General features: G+C 46.4%; 1 protein-coding gene across 9 annotated transcripts in view; it reads left to right on the top strand.

The window, feature by feature from the left end:
• NMT1 (N-myristoyltransferase 1) overlaps positions 1-20518 on the top strand; it is a 49957-nt gene that overhangs the window by 9143 nt on the left and 20296 nt on the right. For all 9 annotated transcript variants that reach the window (XR_004430531.1, XR_004430530.1, XR_004430529.1 and 6 more), the window contains exons 2-3: positions 12413-12521; positions 17254-17398. Coding sequence is in view for 6 of the 9 variants with exons in the window: in XM_033182697.1 (XP_033038588.1) it covers positions 12413-12521; positions 17254-17398 (254 nt within the window). In the remaining 3 variants the exon portion in view is untranslated. The remainder of the gene's footprint in view (positions 1-12412; positions 12522-17253; positions 17399-20518) is intronic.

Raw genomic sequence — 20518 nt, 5'->3', positions numbered from 1 at the left:
ACGAGGTTTCACTATGTTGGCCAGGCTGGTCTTGGAACTCCTAACCTCTTGATCTGCCTGCCTCAGCCTCCCAAAGTGCTGGCATTACAGGCGTGAGCCACCACCGTGCCCAGCCAGACTTTAGTTTTTATAGTGAGGCTTGAGATTTGCATCTCCGCTGGTCTCTTTTGACACCTCAGAGGATCCATTCTGAACTTGCTAGATTTCTTTCCCCTGCTGAATTGACTTCTGCATCTTGAATCTGCAGCAGTGTGAATCCTATCTTTGGATCCATTTAACAGCCTATGGACATTCCCAGACTTGGGAACCAGTTTGTCTCTCCATGATAGACAAATATTTTTTTCAGAAGTCATTCTAATCGCGCCACTGCACTCCAGCCTGGGCGACAAAGTGAGACGCCATCTCAAAAAAAAAAAGAAGTCATTCTAGTGGATGAGATTTCTGCCAGCATTGAGCCACTGCTCAAAACATTCTTGATAATGGTCTCTGAACAGCATTTGATTTTACCTTGGAGTTGCAAAGTCAAAGTCTTAACTTGCCAAACAGACTCAATGTGGAATTTACACATTTGTCTCATTCCAGTTTTAAGCAGTTTAGTATAGCAGAGCTTTTGTGACCTCTGAAAAGCAGTTATCGTCCATGACAAGAATTGGCTCGTTCACCCTCAGTACTCTGGCTTACTATCCCAGGGAGGGCCGAGGGTGGCAGCAAAAGTGGTCTTTTGTAATGCCTTCTTATAACCTGCTGTTCTTTTCACAGACCTCCCAGGGTACCTTTTTTTTTTTTTTTTTTTTTTTTTTGTGAGATGGAGTCTCACTCTGTCACTCAGGCTGGAGTGTGGTGGTGTGATCTCGGCTCACTGCAACCTCTGCCTCCTGGGTTCAAACGATTCTCCCGCTTCAGCCTCCCAAGTAGCTGGGATTACAGGCACCTGCCACCATGCCCAGCTAATTTTTGTATTTTTTAGTAGAGACGGGGTTTCGCTATGTTGGCCAGGCTTGTCTTGAGCTCCAGACCTTAGGTGATCCACCCGCCTTGGCCTCCCAAAGTGCTGGGCATGGGATTATAGGCATGAGCCACTGTGCCCAGCCCCAGGGTACCTTGATGGCAGTACTAAAGTGTTTTTATTTTTCCCATCATTTGGGATTCACAAGCAGTTTTTGATATGACTAATTGGTGGGAATGTGCAGAGTTGGGGGCAGAAGTACAGGGATTAGACAGCTGATACTGATTCATGCCATGTCGTTTCCTTCTGGGCATCTTTGCCATTTCTTTCACCTCTCTTTGGGCTTTCTGAGTACTAATAGGATTACTAGTGAACTTACCATACTTCAAGAGTTAATTGATTTGCAAAAGGATTTCTTGATGTCTAAAAGTAGAATCAAAAGGATATTAGAGGCTAGGGTTTATTTTAACAAGTTTCTCTGGAAAATTTGTATTTCAGCCCAAAAAATTGACTTTTTTTTTTTTTTTTTTTTGAGACAAGGTTTCACTCTGTCACCCCGGTTGTAGTGCTGTGGTGCAGTCCTCCTACGTCAGCCTCCCAGGTGGCTGGGACTACAGGCTCATTTTTTGGTCTGTGTATGTAGAGACAAGGTCTCACTATATTGCACAGGCTGGTCTCCAACTCCTGTCTTTTTTTTTTCAGAGGTAGAAAACAAGTGGCGATTGGTCCAAGTGCAGTGGTGTTTATGACTAATTTGTCATAACCAGTTATAGATTGCTTTATTCCTTTTCCACTCCCCCTGCTTCACTTGACTAGCATTTAAAAAATACAAGTAAAAAACAAGTGGCCATGAGATCTGAGAGCTACAGTGAAAAAAAAAAAAAAAGAAGTGGCCAAATTTGTGAATTTTATTTCCCAAACTTTTTTTTTCTTGTGTTGTAAACCTGTGGTCGGTGTTTAAGACATTGAAACCATTAGAAATAGTTAGAGTGGGCCGGGCGCGGTGGCTCAAGCCTGTAATCCCAGCACTTTGGGAGGCCGAGACGGGCGGATCACGAGGTCAGGAGATCGAGACCATCCTGGCTAATACGGTGAAACCCCGTCTCTACTAAAAATACAAAAAAAACTAGCCGGGCGAGGTGGCGGGCGCCTGTAGTCCCAGCTACTCAGGAGGCTGAGGCAGGAGAATGGCGGAAACCCGGGAGGCGGAGCTTGCAGTGAGCTGAAATCTGGCCACTGCACTCCAGTCCGGGCGACAGAGCGAGACTCCGCCTCAAAAAAAAAAAAAAAAAAAAAAAAAAAGAAATAGTTAGAGTGGAGCTTTTTTGTTTGTGTTTTGTTTACTTATGAGAGATGGGGTCTCACTTTGTCACCCAGGGTGGAGTACAGTGGCTGTTCACAAGCGTGGTCGTGGTGCACTACTACGTCATCAAATTCCTGGGCTCAAGAGATCCTCCCGCCTCAGCTTCCTGAGTAGCTGGGACTACAAATTCACACCACCACACCTAGCTGGACCTGTTTTAACTTTTCAAGGAGTAGGACAGAGCCTAACGAGAGAGAAGACAATGAATAAGAAAATTAGGGCTGGACATGGTAGCTCACATCTGTAATCCCAGCATTTTGGGAAGCTGAGGCAGGTGGATAGCTTGAGCCCAGGAATTCAAAACCAGCCTGGGCAACATAGTGAAACCCTGTCTCTACAAAACGTATAAAAATTAGCCAAGTATGGTGGCGTACGCCCGTAGTCCCAGCTACTCAGGAGGCTGAGGTGAGACGATCGCTTGAACCTGGGAGGTTGAGGCTGCAGTGAGCCACGATTGTGCCACTGCACTCCAGCCTGGGTGACAGAGCAAGAACCTGTCAAAAAAAGAAAAAAATTTATATTTTTATTTGAAACGGAGTCTCACTCAGGCTGAGTGCAGTGGTGTGATCTTAGCTTACTGCAACCTCCCCCTCCCATGTTCAGGCAATTCTCCTGCCTCAGCCTCCCAAGTAGCTGGGATTACAGGTGTGCACCACCACACCTGGCTAATGTTTCTTTTTTTTTTTTGGTAGAGATGGGGTTTCACCATGTTGGCCAGGCTGGTCCCAAACTCCTGACCTCAGGTGATCCATCCACTTTGGCCTCCCAGAGTGCAGGGATTACAGGTGTGAGCCACCGCGCCTGGCCTATTTTTTTTCAATTAAAAAAAAGAAAGTTGATAATTTAAAATCTCAATCAGTAGCTCAAGAGCACAGCATTTCCATTGCTCTCATAGAATATTAACACAGCTGTCCTGTGCAAACAGTACTAAAGATGTTTTGCTGACCCTCTTTTGGGCTGTAGCTTTTCTTTTTTTTTTTTTTTTTTTTTTTTTGAGACGGAGTTTTGCTCTGTCGCCCGGGCTGGAGTGCAGTGGCCGGATCTCAGCTCACTACAAGCTCCGCCTTCCGGGTTCACGCATTCTCCTGCCTCAGCCTCCGGAGTAGCTGGGACTACAGGCGCCCGCCACCTCGCCCGGCTAGTTTTTTGTATTTTTAGTAGAGACGGGGTTCACCGTGTTAGCCAGGATGGTCTCGATCTCCTGACCTCGTGATCCACCCGTCTCGGCCTCCCAAAGTGCTGGGATTACAGGCTTGAGCCACCGCGCCCGGCCATGGGCTGTAGCTTTTCAAGGTCTTATTTTAGTCTATTATGCCTGTAAAGCATCAGTCAGGCATATAACTGTTGAACTGTTAACTGTGTGCTCAGCACAACTAGAGGCTGTTGGAAACAGCTGTATAAGATGTAGTCTGGCCGGGTGCAGTGGCCAGTAATCCCAGCACTGTAGGAGGCTGAGGCAGATCACTTGAGGCCAGGAATTCGAGACCAGCCTGGCCAACATGGTGAAACTCCGTCTCTACTAAAAATACAAAAATTAGCCAGACATGGTGGCACATGCCTGAAATCCCAGCTTCTCAGGAGGCTGAGGAAGAGAATCGCTTGAACCCAGGAGGCGGAGATTACAGTGAGCCAAGATCACGCCACTGCACTCCAGCCTGGGCAACAGAGCAAGACTCTGTCTCAAAAATAAAAAAGATGTAGTCCTTGTTCTTAGGAAATTTTTAACGTTATTGGGAAGCCAAGAAAGCCATATAGTATTATATATAAAAGTGTTTTAGGAGATTATAGTTTTAAAACAGGCAGACATCAGAGAACTAGAATAGTCAGAGTTTTCTGGATAAAACATGGCTCACTTTCCTCATTGCTTCTAATTCTTACTCCTCTCAAACACCAAAGCTGTGTTCTATAGCCTAGTGTGAGGAAACAATATTCTCTTGGCTTTGGAGGATTCTCAAAAGTCAGTTCTTATAGGGAACGAAGCCATAGCCTTTGGGGGGAAATGGCCCCAAGTCTTTAGAGATTGATGGCTCCTCCCTAGATGCTAGTTGGGTAGTTGATAACCAATTTGCCTCACATTTCTGAGCTTTGGTTTCCTCATCTATAAACAACAAGTTAAACCAGATGGTTCTGAGATTCCAGTGTTGGAGGCTCAACTTCCCCTCCCCCATGATAGAGCTTTTTCTTCCCAGGCATGCAGTTTTGAGCGGATTGCATCATCCAGTAAGACTGAGAGGAGGCCCCTCGCTGCTCGTGTTGTCTGGAAGTTCCTCTTCGCTTGCCGTTCATCTGCCAGCTTGCCCTTACCTCCCACCCGCTCACATACCCAGCACTGCGTTCTATTTCTAGAAATAAGTACTGAAGTTCGTTTTCCATCTCTTCCCCAAGGTCTGAATTTATACAAGAGCGTCCTTAGGATGTCTTACGTCTTCGAACTTGGAATATTTTGGCCTTCATTAAAAGATGACATTTCTTGATTGCTTTTCTGCTCTGTTCCTGGATCTTTGATTCTAATTCACCCTGTATTTGCTGGGTTGGTCACTGATGAATTGATCAACTTTAGAATGTAAGTCTCATAATTTTTCTATGAGCTGCCATCTCCCTTCTTGGGGAGGAGGCACTTCTGTCGCTGCACCAAGGCAAACTTGACTTAATTCTCTACTCTGTTTTGGAACCAAGTGAAACAAGTTGGACTTTGATTTGCTATATTCTAAGATTCTGGTTCTGGCCAATCTCAGTTTGAATTAAGGTGAGTGGCAGCTTAGATCTCTGAGAGATTTCTGTTTCAGTGTGCTGAATCGTAGCATGCCCTAGGATTCCCACCCAGTGGGTATGGACTTCAAATCCCTTTGAAAAGGATGCCAGCCAGGCACGGTGGCTCATGCCTGTAAGCCCAGCACTTTGGAAGGCCACGGCAGGAGGATTGCTTGAGCCCAGGAGTTCGAGCCCAGCCTAAAATTAGCCAGGCATGGTGATGCACGCCTGTAGTCGCAATTACTCAGGATGCTGAAGCAGGAGGATTGCTTGAGCCCAGGAATTGGAGGCAGGAGTTGGAGGCTGCAGTGAGCCATGATCGTGCCACTGCACTCCAGCCTGGATGACAAAGCAAGACCCTGTCTCAAAAATGAACAAATAGGCAGGTGCAGTGGCTCACGCCTGTAATCCCAGCATGTTGGGAGGCTGAGGTGGGTGGATCACTTGAAGTCAGGAGTCCAAGACCAGACTGGCCAACATGGTGAAACCCTGTCTCTACTAAAAATACAAAAATTAGTTGGGCCTGATGGTGGGTGCCTGTAATCGCAGCTACTAAGGAGGCTGAGGTATGAGAATTGCTTGAACCTGGGAGGTGGAGGTTGCAGTGAGCCGAGATCACACCACTGCACTACAGCCTGGGCAACAGAGCGAGACTCAGTCTTTTTTTTTTTTTTGAGACGGAGTCTCGCTCTGTCACCTAGGCTGGAGTGCAGTGGCCGATCTCGGCTCACTGCAAGCTCCGCCTCCCGGGTTTACGCCATTCTCCTGCCTCAGCCTCCCGAGTAGCTGGGACTACAAGCACCCGCCACCTCGCCCGGCTAGTTTTTTATATTTTTTAGTAGAGACGGGGTTTCACCGTGTTAGCCAGGATGGTCTCGATCTCCTGACCTTGTGATCCGCCCGTCTCGGCCTCCCAAAGTGCTGGGATTACAGGCTTGAGCCACCGCGCCCGAGACTCAGTCTTTAAAAAAAAAAAAAAAAAATGGCCAGGCACGGTGGCTCACGCCTGTAATCTCTGCACTTTGAGAGGCCAAGGCTGGCAGATCGTGAGGTCAGGAGTTCAAGACCAGCCTGGCCAACATGGTGAAACTTTATCTCTACTAAAAGTATGAAAAATTAGCCGGGCATTGTGGTGCGTGACTGTAGTCCCAGCTACTCGGAAGGCTGAAGCAGGAGAATCGCTGAACCCAGGAGGCGGAGGTTGCTGTGAGCTGAGAACATGCCACTGCACTCCAGTCTGGCAACAGAGCAAGACTCTGTCTCAAAAAAAAAAAAAAAAAAAAAGGCCAGGCATGGCGCTCACAGCCTGTAATCTAATCTTAGCACTTTGGGAGGCCGAGGTGGGCAGATCACCTGAGGTCAGAAGTACAAGACCAGCCTGACCAACACGGTGAAACTCCATCTCTACTAAAAATACAAAAATTAGCCGGGCATGGTGTTGTGTGCCTGTAATCCCAGCTACCCAGAAGGCTGAGGTAGAAGAATCGCTGGAACCTGCGATGAGGAGGCTGCAGTGAGCCGAAATTGTGCTGTTGCACTCCAGCCTGGGTGACAAAGCGAGCCTCCATCTCAAAAACAAAAAACATGAATCAACAAACAAACAAAAAACGATGCCAGATTCCTGGAGAAGGATTAGCCTGGCTTCTGTGGGGTCCTCTAGTTTTGTTTTCCCTTAGTCCAAATTGAGGCCATTCTTCTGTGAAATGGCATTGGCTTGCTAGGATGCTTTTTGAAGTCCTGCTTTCAAGGCCTCTGAGCTTGGTTTCCTATGAATAATTAAAATTATTATAATTACCATGAAAGCTAACTGTAGCAGACTCCTTGCAAGTCTGGTTTTGCTGAATTGGTTGTCTTCTGTTTGGGGGTGCTGTAAGACTATGAACTCATAGTGTGTCCTCATGGATGGGGCTCAATACTTGGTAGCTCAGTGAAAATGACTCATTAAAGGAAAAAAAAATGCAGCTAGGCACAGTGGCTCACGCCTGAAATCCTAGCACTTTGAGAGAATGAGGCAGGTGAATCACCTGAGGTCAGGAGTTTGAGACCAGACTGACCAACGTGGTGAAACCCCATCTCTACTAAAAATACAAAAATTAGCTGGGCGTAGTGGCACATGCTTGTAATCCCAACTACTTGGTAGACTGAGGCAGGAGAATCCCTTGAACCTGGGAGGCGGAAGCTGCAATGAGCTGAGATTGTGCCATTGCACTCCAGCCTGGGCAACAAGAGTGAAACTGTGTCTCCAAAAAAAAAAAAAAAGCAAAAAAAAAAAAAAACAACAAAAAAAGACTTCCCTCTGTTAGCCGTGTGCTTGATATACAAGTTGAAACAGGATTGTTGCTCAGTAACTGGCTGCGTGTACAAATTCAAGCCAATATAAGGAAAATGAAATTTGCTCTCTGATTTTATTTTCAGTCTTGGAGATTTCTAGACACTTGTATTGACAATGCATAAAGCAGAACAAGAGTTCAGCCCAAGATCCTTACACAAAAATTGGATTCATGAGGTGATAGCTACATGGAAGTATCTCCACACAATAGCAAGAACAAAGACAGGAAGGTAGTTTTTACAGTGATTTTGCATATTTGTAAAGACTTTTAAAGTTAAAAGAAGTAATTTCTTCTATTTTCCCTGTGTGAAATTATGTTTAGTAAGTATCCAGTTGGTTAATCTACAGCAGTTCTTCACCTTACCTTTTTGATTCTTTCTTTTGTAGAAGTATAAAAAGTTACTTGTATGGTAATTCATATGCTGGGACTAGATAATTTGTTCCATAAGCTGATATGAATAAGAATTTATATTATAAATTGTATCCAACAGTGGTACACTGCTTTGTCTCCTAATGTCAGCCTGGATTTTTTGTTTGTTTGTTTATTTGAGATGGAGTTTTGCTCTTGTTGCCCAGGCTGGAGTGCAGTAGTGCAATCTTGGCTCACCACAACCTCTACCTCCCAGGTTCAAACGATTATCCTGCCACAGCCTCCCGAGTAGCAGGGATTACAGGCATGTGCCACCATGCCTGGCTAATTTTATATTTTTAGTAGAGACGGGGTTTCTCCGTGTTGGTCAGGCTGGTCTCAAACTCCTGATCTCAGGTGATCTGCCTGCCTCGGCCTCCCAAAGTGCTGGGATTACAGGCGTGAGCCACCACACCTGGCCTATGAGCAAGTTTTTAAATGCTTTTTTTTTTTTCTTGAGACGGAGTTTCGCTCTTTTTCCCCAGGCTGGAGTGCAATGGCGTGATCTCAGCTCACCGCAACCTCCGCCTCTCGGGTTCAAGCGATTCTCTTGCCTCCGCCTCTCAAGTAGCTGGGATTACAGGCATACGGCCACCATGCCTGGCTAATTTTTGTGTTTTTAGTAGAGACCGGGTTTCTCCATGTTGGTCAGGCTGGTCTTGAACTCCTGACCTCAGGTGATCCACCCGCATCAGCCTCCCAAAGTGCTGGGATTACAGATGTGAGCCACCGCGCCCGGCCAAGTTTTTAAATCTTATAATGCTGCACATAATCCTGAGACCAATGTGAAAATATCTGGAGTAGGAAAACTACAGAGTTGTCCTGGGCTGCAGATGGTCCTGTGTGCGATAACAAAATTGAGTTATTAAGAAGAAGAAGTTATCTTTAGGCCATAAATGACTTTATGGTTTCTGTTCTTTGCCATGGCCTTGGGGGTTTTGCTGAGCATCTGGTTTTAAGGAAGTTACCTTATTTCCCCTTTGAATGTTCTCAGTCTTCCTTCTATGTTAATGCCTTCTGGGTCTCATTAATATCATACCAAGTAGGTGCACTTGTGTCTAGACTTCATGACCTTATGCTTGGACTAAAGGAACCTCCAGACTTAACTGGATCTCTCCCTGTCACAGTCTTTCTGCATCAGGGACATTGAGAGGCCTGGCCAGATGGAAGCTGTGGGAGGCAAGGGTGGACAGCCTAAGTGGGAACTGAGGGTGATGGGCCTAGGGAAAAATTGGGCTTGACACCTTCCAAGTTAAGAAGCTGCTGTCACTCCAGGATTTCAAGCATGAGAGAGACACATGGAAAGCCGTTTTCACAGAGGTGAGTCCCACAGCTATATAGAGTTCAGGTGATACAGAAAGATTGTGAAGGCAGAGAGATCCAGAAAAGGCTGGAGGGGTAAGGTCATGAAGTCTGGATGTGAGCCTTTCTCCCAGGAACAGGAAGAGATAGGAGAATCTGAAGACGTTCTATGAAGGGAAATGACAGCATGTGATTTCAGATCACTTTCTGCCTATATATATGCATATATACAGTATCTCTCTGTGAGATGAGAGTAATATTTATAATAACTCCCAGGCATTTTGAGACCCTGAAGTCTTTCTGAATTATAAATGGTATTTACCATAATGTTAATGGAAAAATGTATTTTATGTTGTTTTAATTCTTGGGGTTTTGGGTTTTTTTTTTTTGTTTTTTTTTTGAGACAGTGTCTGGCTCTATTGCCCAGGCTGGAGCATAGTTATGTGATTTTGGCTCACTGCAGCCTCCTCCTCCCAGGCTTCAAGCCACCCTCTCAACTCAGCCTCCCAAGTAGTTGGGACTACAAATGTGCACCACCACACCTGGCTAATTTTTGGATTTGTGGTAGAGACGGGGTTTCGCCATGTTGCCCAGGCTGGTCTCAGACTCCTGAGCTCAAGTGATCCGCCTGCCTTGGCCTCCCAAAGTGTTGGGATTGTGGGCATAACCCACCATGCCAGACCTTTCAATTCTTTGAGAATTGGTTATCTAGAATATACAGTTAAAATTATCCCTGCGTTTAGCTCATCTTCCAGATTAGGATTCACTGTACTCAGGTTGGACTCCTAATTTTGACTTTTCTTTTTTTTTTCCCTTTGCTTTTTCTTTTCTTTCTTTTTTTTTTGAGACAAGAGTCTCACTCTGTCTCCCAGGCTGGAATGCAGTGGCGCCATCTCCGCTTATTGCAAGCTTCGCCTCCCAGGTTCACGCCATTCTCCTGCCTCAGCCTCCGAGTAGCTGGGACTACAGTCGCCCGCCACCACGCCTGCTAATTTTTTTGTATTTTTAGTAGAGACAGGGTCTCACTGTGTGAGCCAAGATGGTCTCACTGAGCTTGTGATCTGCCCACCTCCGCCTCCCAAAGTGCTGGGATTACAGGCGTGAGCCACCGTGCCTGGCCTTTTTTTTTCTGAGATGGAGTCTTGCTCTGTCGCCCAGAGCTGGGTGCAATGGCGTGACATTGGCTCACTGCAACTGCCGCCTCCCGGGCTCAAGCAATTCTGCCTCAGCCTCCCAAGTAGCTGGGATTACAGGCACGTGCCACCACGCCTGGCTAATTTTGTATTTTTAGTCTAGACGGGGTTTCACCATGTTGGTCAGGCTGGTCTTGAACTCCTGACCTCATGACCTGCCCGCCGTGGCTTCCCAAAGTGCTGGGATTACAGGCATAAGCCACCACGCCCAGCCAGTTTTGACTTTTCAGTGTAGCTAAGAGGCTGAGCATGGTGGCTCACACATGTAATCCCAGCACTTTGGAAGTTCAAGGCAGGAGGATCACTCAAACCTAGAGTTTGAGACCAGCCTGGGTAACATAGGGAGACCCCTGTCTCTATTTTTTAAATTAAAAACAAAATTAATGAGGCTAAGAAACTATTTGCTTCATTGGGTGTGTCACGTAGGGAAAAGCAGCATAAGGAAGTCCCCTTGATCACGTGCACACATGTACACTTGCATACACACACACGTTTCTTATAATCTCTCTATGGCAGGAGTAACTGGGTGCTATTGTTATTTTAGTTTCCCAAGATTCTTAATGCTGGGTTTTGCCAGTGGTGATCCCTCAGTCTGAGCTTGCCAACAGTTGTCCTTAATTCTGCAGACCTGATTTAGGCATTTCTTTTTTTTCCCTTTTTTTTTGAGACGGAGTTCCGCTCTTGTTTCCCAGGCTGCAGTGCAGTGGCACAATCTCGACTCACAGCAACCTCCACCTCACAGGTTCAAGCGATTCTCCTGCCCTAGCCTCCCGAGTAGCTGGGATTACAGGCACGCACCACCACGCCCAGCTTATTTTGTATTTTTAATAGAGACAAACTTTCTCCATGTTGGTCAGGCTGGTCTTGAACTCCGGGCCTCAGGTGATCCGCCTGCCTCGGCCTCCCAAAGTGCTGGGATTGCAAATGTGAGCCACCTCGCCCAGCCTTTTCCTTTTTTTTTGAGACAGAGTCTCTCCCTCTGTCACCCAGGCTGGAGTGCAGTGGCATGATCTCGGCCCACTGCAAGCTCCGCCTCCCACGTTCACACGATCCTCCTGCCTCAGCCTCCCAAGTAGCTGGGACTACAGGCACCCGCCACCACGCCGGGGTAATTTTTTGTATTTTAAGTAGAGACAGGGTTTCACCGTCTTAGCCAGGATGGTCTTGATCTGACCTCGTGATCCGCCCGCCTTGGCCTCCCAAAGTGCTGGGATTATAGGCGTGGGCCACTGCACCCAGCCACCTTTTCTTTTTTTTTGAGACAGGGTCTGTCTCTGTCATCCAGGCTGGGGTGCAGTGATGTGATCTCAACTCACTGCAGCCTCCACCTCCTGGGTTCAAGCGGTTCTCCTGCCTCAGCCTCCTGAGTAGCTGGGAGTACAGACATGTGCCACCAGGCCCCAGCTAGTTTTTGTATTTTTAGTAGAAACAGGGTTTTGCCATGTTGGCCACTCTGGCCTCAAACTCCTGACCTCAAGTGATCCACCTGCCTCAGCCTCCCAAAGTGTTGGAATTACAGGTTTAAGCTACTGCACCTGGCCGATTTAGGCATTTCTCATGATTGACCATTTTGGACACAGATTGCAGGAATGTTAATGTGCCTTTTTCCTCATCCCTCACTCCCTTTTCGTACTGTCTTGTGCTCCAGATCCAACTGGGGAAAATCATGAAACCTAATACATTTGGGAGGTGGAGGAAGGAAGGGCAACGCATTCCAGAAAGCCCACCACTGCCTTTTGGCTGTCATCCTTTTACATTCAGAGTTCAAGGAAGTATTGTGGTATGAATGCCTTGTTAACAATTATCATTCGCGTTTGGTGCCATTACCCTGGCAATCTAAAGAAAATGAGCAACATAAAAGCAAGAACGGAAGAGGCCCTTTCACACAAATAGGACATCCCTTGTCCAGCACTCCCTCCCTGAAAGCCGAGGGGGTGCGAGTCAGGAGGAGTGCTGGTGTCCTCCAAATGCCCTTTCTGGACCTGGGTTCTTCAGCCTGCTTCTGAAGCCAAAGGCTTGATTAAGGAAGGTCTGACTCCACAGAAAGCTCTTTGTCATGGGTAGCACAAAACAGATTTTTTTTTAAAAATCCTGCATCAGTGTTTACTTTTTGTTACAGTGGTTTGAGTCCAGCCAATGACACTGGAGCCAAAAAGAAGAAAAAGAAACAAAAAAAGAAGAAAGAAAAAGGCAGTGAGACAGATTCAACCCAGGATCAGCCTGTAAAGGTAACAAGGAGGCTCTGTTTTTTGTGACTGAGTCACTTTTTCACATGAGAGAGTTTTGAGGTGAATGTATAAGAACAACTTGGATTGACATTCTCCACTGGTATTACTTCAAGATGGAAGAGTTGGATCCCACTGCTGTCCTCTGCTGCCCTAGACCTAGGTGATGAAACTGCTCTCAGTACCCTAAAAGACACGGCAAGTCAGACACTGACTCCCAAGCATGGTGCCCATCAGAATGGACAGGTGCATACTGCATGTGCTGCTGTGCCAGTGCCCCGGGGAGCTACGTGTGACAGCCCCTGGTGCCTAGAGCAGTGATTCTCTGTCTTAAGTCCCCACCACTCTGACAATGAGAGGCCCCCATTTCTTTTTGAGACGGGGTCTTACTCTGTTGCCCAAGCTAGAGTGCAGCCTCCACTCCTGGGCTCAAGTGATCCTCCCACCCCAGCCTCCCAAGTAGCTGGACCTGCGGGTGCATGCCACCACACCTGTCCAATTTTTTTTTTTAAATTTTTTGTAGAGATGGAGTCTCACTGTGTTACCCAAGCTGGGTCTTAAATTCCTGGGCTCAAGCAGTCCTCCTGCCTCAGCCTCCCAGAGTGCTGGGATTACAAGCATGAGCCACTGCATTCAGCCAGAGACCTCTTCTTAAGACCTTTATATATTTGCAAACATTCTCCTAATGCCATCGTCATTACAATGAAAACCATGAGTCCCACAGAGTCTGAGTTCTACTCCATGAGAACCACTGGCCTAAGGCTTACAACCCGAGAGTGATGCACTGGCATGAAACCCAGAGGTATGGGTAAGGATCGTTTTGTTTCTTAAATGAAACAACATTACAAAATAAAACAATTTCAGGTAAGTGTTGTCTTCCTCAAAGTAGCTGACAGGGGCAAGGGGACAACTCAAACATATTCATAATTCACCTTTTAAAACTATCTCTGAGACCAGGCACGGTGGCTCATGCCTGTAATCCCAGGACTTTGGGAGGCCAATGCGGGTGGATCACCTGAGGTCAGGAGTTCAAGACCAGCCTGGCCAACATGGTGAAATCCCATCTCTACTAAAAATACAAAAAATCAGCTGGGCGTGGTGGCAGACGCCTGTAATACCAGCTACTTGGGAGGCTGAGGCAGGAGAATCGCTTGAACCCAGGAGGCAGAGGTTGCAGTGAGCTGAGATCGTGCCACTGCACTCCAGCCTGGGCAACACAGTGAGACTCTGCCTCAGAAAATAAAAATTAAGTGGCCAGTCACGGTGGCTTACACCTGTAATCCCAGCACGTTGGGAGGCCAGGGCGAGTGGATCACGAGGTCAGGAGTTTGAGACCAGCCTGGCCAACATGGTGAAACCCCACCTCTACTAAAGATACAAAAAAAAAAAATTAGCCAAGCGTGGTGGCACGTGCCTGTAATCCCAGCTACTCAAGAGGCTGAGGCAGGAGAATCGCTTGAACCCAGGAGGTAGAGGTTGCAGTGAGCTGAGATTGCACCATTGCACTTCAGCCTAGGCAACAGGGCAAGATTCCATCTCAAAAAAATAAATAAATAAATAAAATTTTTAATAATAAAAAAAGAACTGCCTCTGAAACAGTTTATAAGCCTCGCAAAAGTCCGTTCTCATTCCAGTATACCCACGTTTTGCTTTCTGCCTCAAATGTTATGCTTTAACTTGAATCTACTACTTTATTGAGATATGACTTCAAGTAATTTTTTGCTATTTCAAATATAAAACCCACTATGAAAAAAATACCATTATTATTTAATACCATGTTGCACTTCATTTAAATTAGCTCCAAACCAACCATCACCATCCCTACAAGGTAGGTGGGGGTCTTCCCTTTTTTTTTTTTTTTTTTTGAGATGGTGTCTTGCTCTGTCGCCCAGGCTGGAGTGCAGTGGCGCGATCTCGGCTCACTGCCAGCTCCACCTCCCGGGTTCACGCCATTCTCCTGCCTCAGCCTCCCGAGTAGCTGGGACTACAGGCGCCCGCCGACACACCCGGCTAATTTTTTGTATTTTTAGTAGAGACGGGGTTTCACCGTGTTAGCCAGGATGGTCTCGATATCCTGACCTCTTGATCCGCCCGCCTCGGCCTCCCAAAGTGCTGGGATTACAGGCATGAGCCACCACGCCCGGCCTGGGTCTTCCCTTTTTATTTATTTAGTTTATTTTTGAGACTCTGTCATTTAGGTTGGAGTGCAGCAGTACGAACATGGCTGACCACAGCCTCAACCTCCTGGGCTCAAGCAGTCTTCCCACCTCAGCTTCCCAAGTAGCCGGGACTACAGGTGCACACCACAACACCCAGCTCATTTTTTGATTGTTTGTAGACACACAGGGTCTCCCCACGTTGCCCAGGCTGATCTCTAACTCAGGCTCGAGATCTAGCTGCCATGGCCTCCTAAGTTGCTGAGATGACAGGAGTGAGCCACTATACATGGCTAATAATGTATTTAATAAACAGCAAGGGGAAGAAAATTAAAATGCCACCTCCCAGGACTAAGCAATATGAACATATTAGTTTATATTGTTTCTTTCCTTTATAACCTAAGTGCAAAATAGAAAAGTAAATAAAAGTATTAGAAGAAAATGTATGTATTTTTATTAACCTAAGTCTGACATAGGACCCAGAAGCCATAAAACAGAAACGGACAAATATAAAACTTTGTAGAAGTCAAAAGATAAACAACAATCTGGGAAAATATTTTCAACATATGTATTAGTTAAAAATGATTGAATAGGCAGTTCAAAAAAAAAAATGTTTAATCAGTGAATAAGATGGTTAAAGTCATAATGGAAGAAATGACCATTAAAGCAATAATTTTTTCTCTTAGATTGGTATAGATTAAGGCTTGGTAAATTTTTTTTTTTAAATAGGGACAGTGGTCTCACTATATTGCCCAGACTGGCCTTGAACTCTTGGGCTTAAGCAGTCCTCCTGCCTCAGCCTCCCAAAGTCCTGGGATTACAGGTGTGAGCCACCATGCTCAACTGAGGCTTAGTAAATGTAATGGTGAGGGTCTGGAGCTACTCTCTTACACAGTTCGTTGGATTATTGATCTTTTTAGAGAGCAAATTGATGATAAATAATTTCAAAAGTGCATACCTTTTGACCCAGCAAGCCTCTTTCTTAACTTCATCCTACAGAAATATATATCCCAGTGGGTAAAAATAGATGTATAAGAAAATTTATGCTGGGTGTGGTGGCCTATAATCCCAGCATTTTGGGAGGCTGAGGTGGGCAGATTGCTTGAGCCCAGGAGTTCGAGGCCAGCCTGGGCAACACATTGAGACCCCCATCTCAACAAAAAAACAAACAAAAAAATTATCTGGGCCTGGTGGCACATGCCTATAGTCCCAGCTACTCAAGAAGCTGAAGTGGGAGGATCCCTTCAGCCCATGAGGTTGAGGCCGCAGTGAGCCATGATTGTGCCACTGCACTCCAGCCTGGGCGACAGAGTGAGACCCTGTCTCGAAAAGAAATTCACTGCAACATTCTTGTATTACTGAAGAACAAAATCACTAAAATGCCCATGAGTAGGGGGCTGGCTAAATATACTGTGGTCCATACATACAGTGGATACAGCAGATTTAGTTGGTAAAATGGGTTTTCATGTGTTTCCATCTGGAAAGGTCTCTAAGACATAGCTTTAAAGAGCAGTTTGTATGATAATATTATATGATCCACTTTTAGTTTTTGAAAAGTGTGTGTGTGCATTTGGAACTTGCATGCAAAAAAGTCTGGAATTATATTTGCCTCTTCTCACCTTCCCAAGTGAAGACTGTTGATGACAAGCATTATATTTGGGGGATGGAATTATTGGGTGTTTACTTTCTATGTGTCTTACACATTTCTGCATTGTTTGAAATTTACATTGAGCATGTATTACTTTTGCCATCAAACAACATAAGACTAGTAAGGAGAGAAACCCTGCAGGCAGCACCCACCCATCATACAGCTCATTGTCAACCACTTTTACTTCAGTTGTAATGACGTCTGGGATTAGGACAGAGGAACCAAAAACCCTTTCTTTGAGTTGTACCCCGTAACTCTTTTTTTTTTTTTTTTTGAGATGGAGTCTTGCTCTGTCACCCAGGCTGGAGTGCAGTGGCGCAATCTTGACTCACTGCAACATCTGCCTCCCAGGTTCAAACAATTCTCCTGTCTTAGCCTCCTGAGTAGCTGGGATTACAGGGACATGCCGCCATGCCTGGCTAATTTTTTGTATTTTAGTAGAAACAGGGTTTCACCGTGTTGCCAAGGCTGGTCTCGAACTACTGAGCTCAGGCAGTCCACCTCACTCGGCCTCCCAAAGTGCTAAGATTACACCACTGCGCCCAGCACTCTTTTTTTTTTTTTTGAGACGGAGTCTAGCTTTGTCACCCAGGTTGGAGTGCAATGGCACCATCTCGGCTCACTGCATCCTCCACCTACCAGTTTGAAGTAATTCTTCTGCCTCAGCCTCCCCAAATCGCTGAGATTACAGATGCCTGCCACCATACCTGGCTAATTTTTGTATTTTCAGTAGAGACAAGGTTTCACCATGTTGGTCGGGTGGGTCTTGAACTCCTAACCTCAAGCGATCCACCTGCCTTGGCCTCCCAAAGTGCTAGGATTACAGGCATGAGCCGCTGCACCTAGCCCCCCTTAACTCTTGAACTTATAATTAATCAAAAGTCATACTAATATAATGCGCCTTTTCTCTCCCCAACTTTGTCTTGTCCAGATGAACTCTTTGCCAGCAGAGAGGATCCAGGAAATACAGAAGGCCATTGAGCTGTTCTCAGTGGGTCAGGGACCTGCCAAAACCATGGAGGAGGCTAGCAAGCGAAGCTACCAGTTCTGGGATACGCAGCCCGTCCCCAAGCTGGGTATGTATATGCTTGCTTTCTTTGCCAGGTCGGGGTGAGGAATCTGCCTCAGCTGTGCCTTCATGAGGGTTTCATGCTGAATTATTGTAGGGAGGGCAGTAGAGTCCTGGAGTTCCTTGGTAGTTGTTTTCAGAGGGTGGTCTTTAAAAATGCAGCATAAAGACTATCATTCGGAGACCTTACCATTTTATAGCAGCACACATTGAGAACAAATAATGATTCTTGCCAACAGCAGTGGCTCACACCTATAATCTCAGCACTTTGGGAGACTGAGGTGGGGGGATTGTTTGAGCCCAAAAGTTCGAGACTAGCCTGGGCAACATAGTGAGAACCTTGTTTCCACAAAAAGTAAAAAAAAAAAAAAAAAAAAAATGCACCTGTAGTCCCAGCTACTCAGGAGGCTGAGGTGGGAAGATCGCTTGAACCTGGGAGGTCAAGGCAGCAGTGAGCTGAGATCAGCCTACATGACAGGAGTGAGACCCCCAACTCAAAAAATGAACAAACCAAAAAACCCCCCAAAAAACAGAACTGTTGGCACATGAAGAGTGGGAATGTCTGCCCGGAGGTCTTTTTTCCATTTAGGTTTATAGAGAGTTTGTCTTGTTTGTCTGGGCACATGTTTATTCCTGGAATGGGCAAAGTCCCCAGCCTCTTTGTCTCCTAGCCAATGCATGCTTACTAAATGCAAAGTGGTTTGAGATTTTGCTTAGCAGTGATGGTTCAACACTGGGAATACCATATATAGGTTTCATCAACACCCCTTAAAAAGCTATAATGAACTGCTAAAGGGGTGGAATAAGCAGATTGTCTAAAAGGATTCTAGAAGGGACTGGATCCTGTTAGACGTGCCTGCCAAGACTGAGCCAAGCCAACCTTGATGGCTAACTTCAGGACTCAGCTGACAAAAGTTTCTGAAGTGGTTGTATCATGATTGTGGACCCATTGGTGGCCTAGTTCCTGTTTTCTTTGTGACTGGGAAAGTAAGTATGTTGAAAAAAAAACATGTTCCAACACCAAATGTAAATGACTTTCAGCTCGTCCACATTACTTCTTCTCTCCAGAAACACAATGAGACTTGACTAGTGTGTTCAGTGCAGAGCAGGAGGGTAGGGCAGGGCCAGGCAGGGTAGGGCCAAAGACTGGTGAGGGGAAGAAGGCAGCTGTGCCCAAGGAGATTTGTCTGCTGCGGAGGTTGGGAGCAGCTACTCCATGAGGCCTGCAGACCTGCAGGATGGGCATTGCCTAATTGCTAGTAGAAATGCAGTTTGTCAGTCCCCACCCCAAAGCTGCAGAATCAGAACTGCCAGAGGATTTCTGTCCATTTTGAAAGTTTGAGAAGCTCTGCTCTAGAGCGGATGCAGTTCTCAGAAGCTTGTTCACGACAGAAGCAAGCTGAGTAGGTGCATCCCCACAGGTGAGGGAGAGCAGAGCACTGCCCGGGTGGACAAGAGGGGTGCCGATTCCCCCATCACCTTGTGTGTTTGGCTGCCCTCATCGGCCAGGTCCCAGGCCCACTGGCTAAGCCCTCCAGCAAGGCTTTGGGCCACAGGGTGGGGTCCCAGTGACCAGGTTCTCTCTGAGGAGCAGGAACGATGTAGAGAGCCACACATCTCATCTCCGAATGAAATCCCTGATGAGGTGTTACGTGGTGGCTGCCATATATCTTGGCTATGTTTTCAGATGGCATTTTGCAGTTTTGGTTTGATTTTATTTTTCCTGAGGAATTTGCAAATGAGTAACCTTGCTACATTCTTCACAGATAGAGTAACCTTGCTACATTCTTCACAGATAGTGTCTCCTGGTAAAGAGGCAGATTGAGGCCAGGCGCAGTGGCTCATGCCTGTAATCCCAGCACTTTGGGAGGCTGAGGCGGGCGGATCACCTGAGGTCAGGAGTTTGAGACCAGCCTGGCCAACATGGTAAAACCTTGTCTCTACTAAAAATACAAAAACTAGCTGGGCGTGGTGGCACGGGCCTGCGATCCCAGCTACTCGAGAGTCTGAGGCCGGAGAATTGCTTGAACCTGGGGAGACGGAGGTGGCAGTGAGCTGAGATCGCACCACTACACTCCAGCCTGGGCAGCAGAGCAAGACTGCATCTCAAAAATAAATTAAAAAAAGAAAAGAAAAAGAAAAAAAGAGGCAGATTGGGATTAATTTGCTTCTGTTCCTCTTCAGCCCAGCAATACTTTGTTTTCCTCTCACCTGTAAATGTAGAAAGTGCTTCAGTTTAGTTCTCAGAAAGCTCAAGAGAAAACCACACAGTTGCTCATACAGGCCCTGACACTTTGAGGAAGGAGGAACAAGGTCTGGGTTTATTTCTTCTGACTTTGCCTCCTGTGCAGTGTGTGGTGTGGGACTCTGTGGAAGAGCAGTTGCCCTGAGCATCTGACTAGTCTGTCTTTGAGGTCCAGGGTCAGTCAAGCCCCAATTAGGTTCCTTTGTTTGTGTCAGCCTGTAGAAAGTGCCACCTTGGCAGGCGTGTTAGCCTGCATGGCTGAGGCATCACCCTAGTTCTGAGTTTTCTCAGGGGTGGTGTTACCTACAGCTTCTTGCCCTAATTTTTTTTCATGTAAATGGAGGACTAATGATTATAAATCTCATGCATTGTGTTTTTACAGCACTCCCCACCTTCTTGGGAGAATTTTAATTAGATGGTATTCCGCTAAAGAGACCTACAAGTCTCTCCCTCTCTCTTGTTTATTTATTTATTTATTTATTTATTTATTTATTTATTTATTTTTGAGACAGAGTCTCTCTCACTCTGTCACCCAGGCTGGAGTGCAGTGGCGCGATCTCAGCTCACTGCAACCTCTGCCTCCTGGGTTCAAGCTATTCTCTGCCTCAGCCTCCCAAGTAGCTGGGATTATAGGCGCCCGCCACCACGCCTGGCTAATTTTTGTATTTTTAGTAGATACGGTGTTTCACCATCTTGGCCAGGCTGGTCTTGAACTCCTGACCTCGTGATCCACCTGCCCAGCCTCCCAAAGTGCTAGGATTATAGGCGTGAGCCACCGCACCCAGCCCTCTCTTTTATTTTTTTGAGACAGGATCTCGTTCTGCTGCCCAGGCTGGAGTGCAGTGGCATGATATGGCTCTCTACAGCCTTAATCTCCTGGGC

Source organism: Trachypithecus francoisi, unplaced genomic scaffold (genome assembly GCF_009764315.1).
Source record: "Trachypithecus francoisi isolate TF-2019V2 unplaced genomic scaffold, Tfra_2.0 Lachesis_group20, whole genome shotgun sequence".
NCBI classification, from domain to species: Eukaryota; Metazoa; Chordata; class Mammalia; order Primates; family Cercopithecidae; genus Trachypithecus; species Trachypithecus francoisi.
The sequence above is the reverse complement of the archived record's forward strand: the minus strand, read 5'-3'. Positions and strand labels throughout refer to the sequence as shown.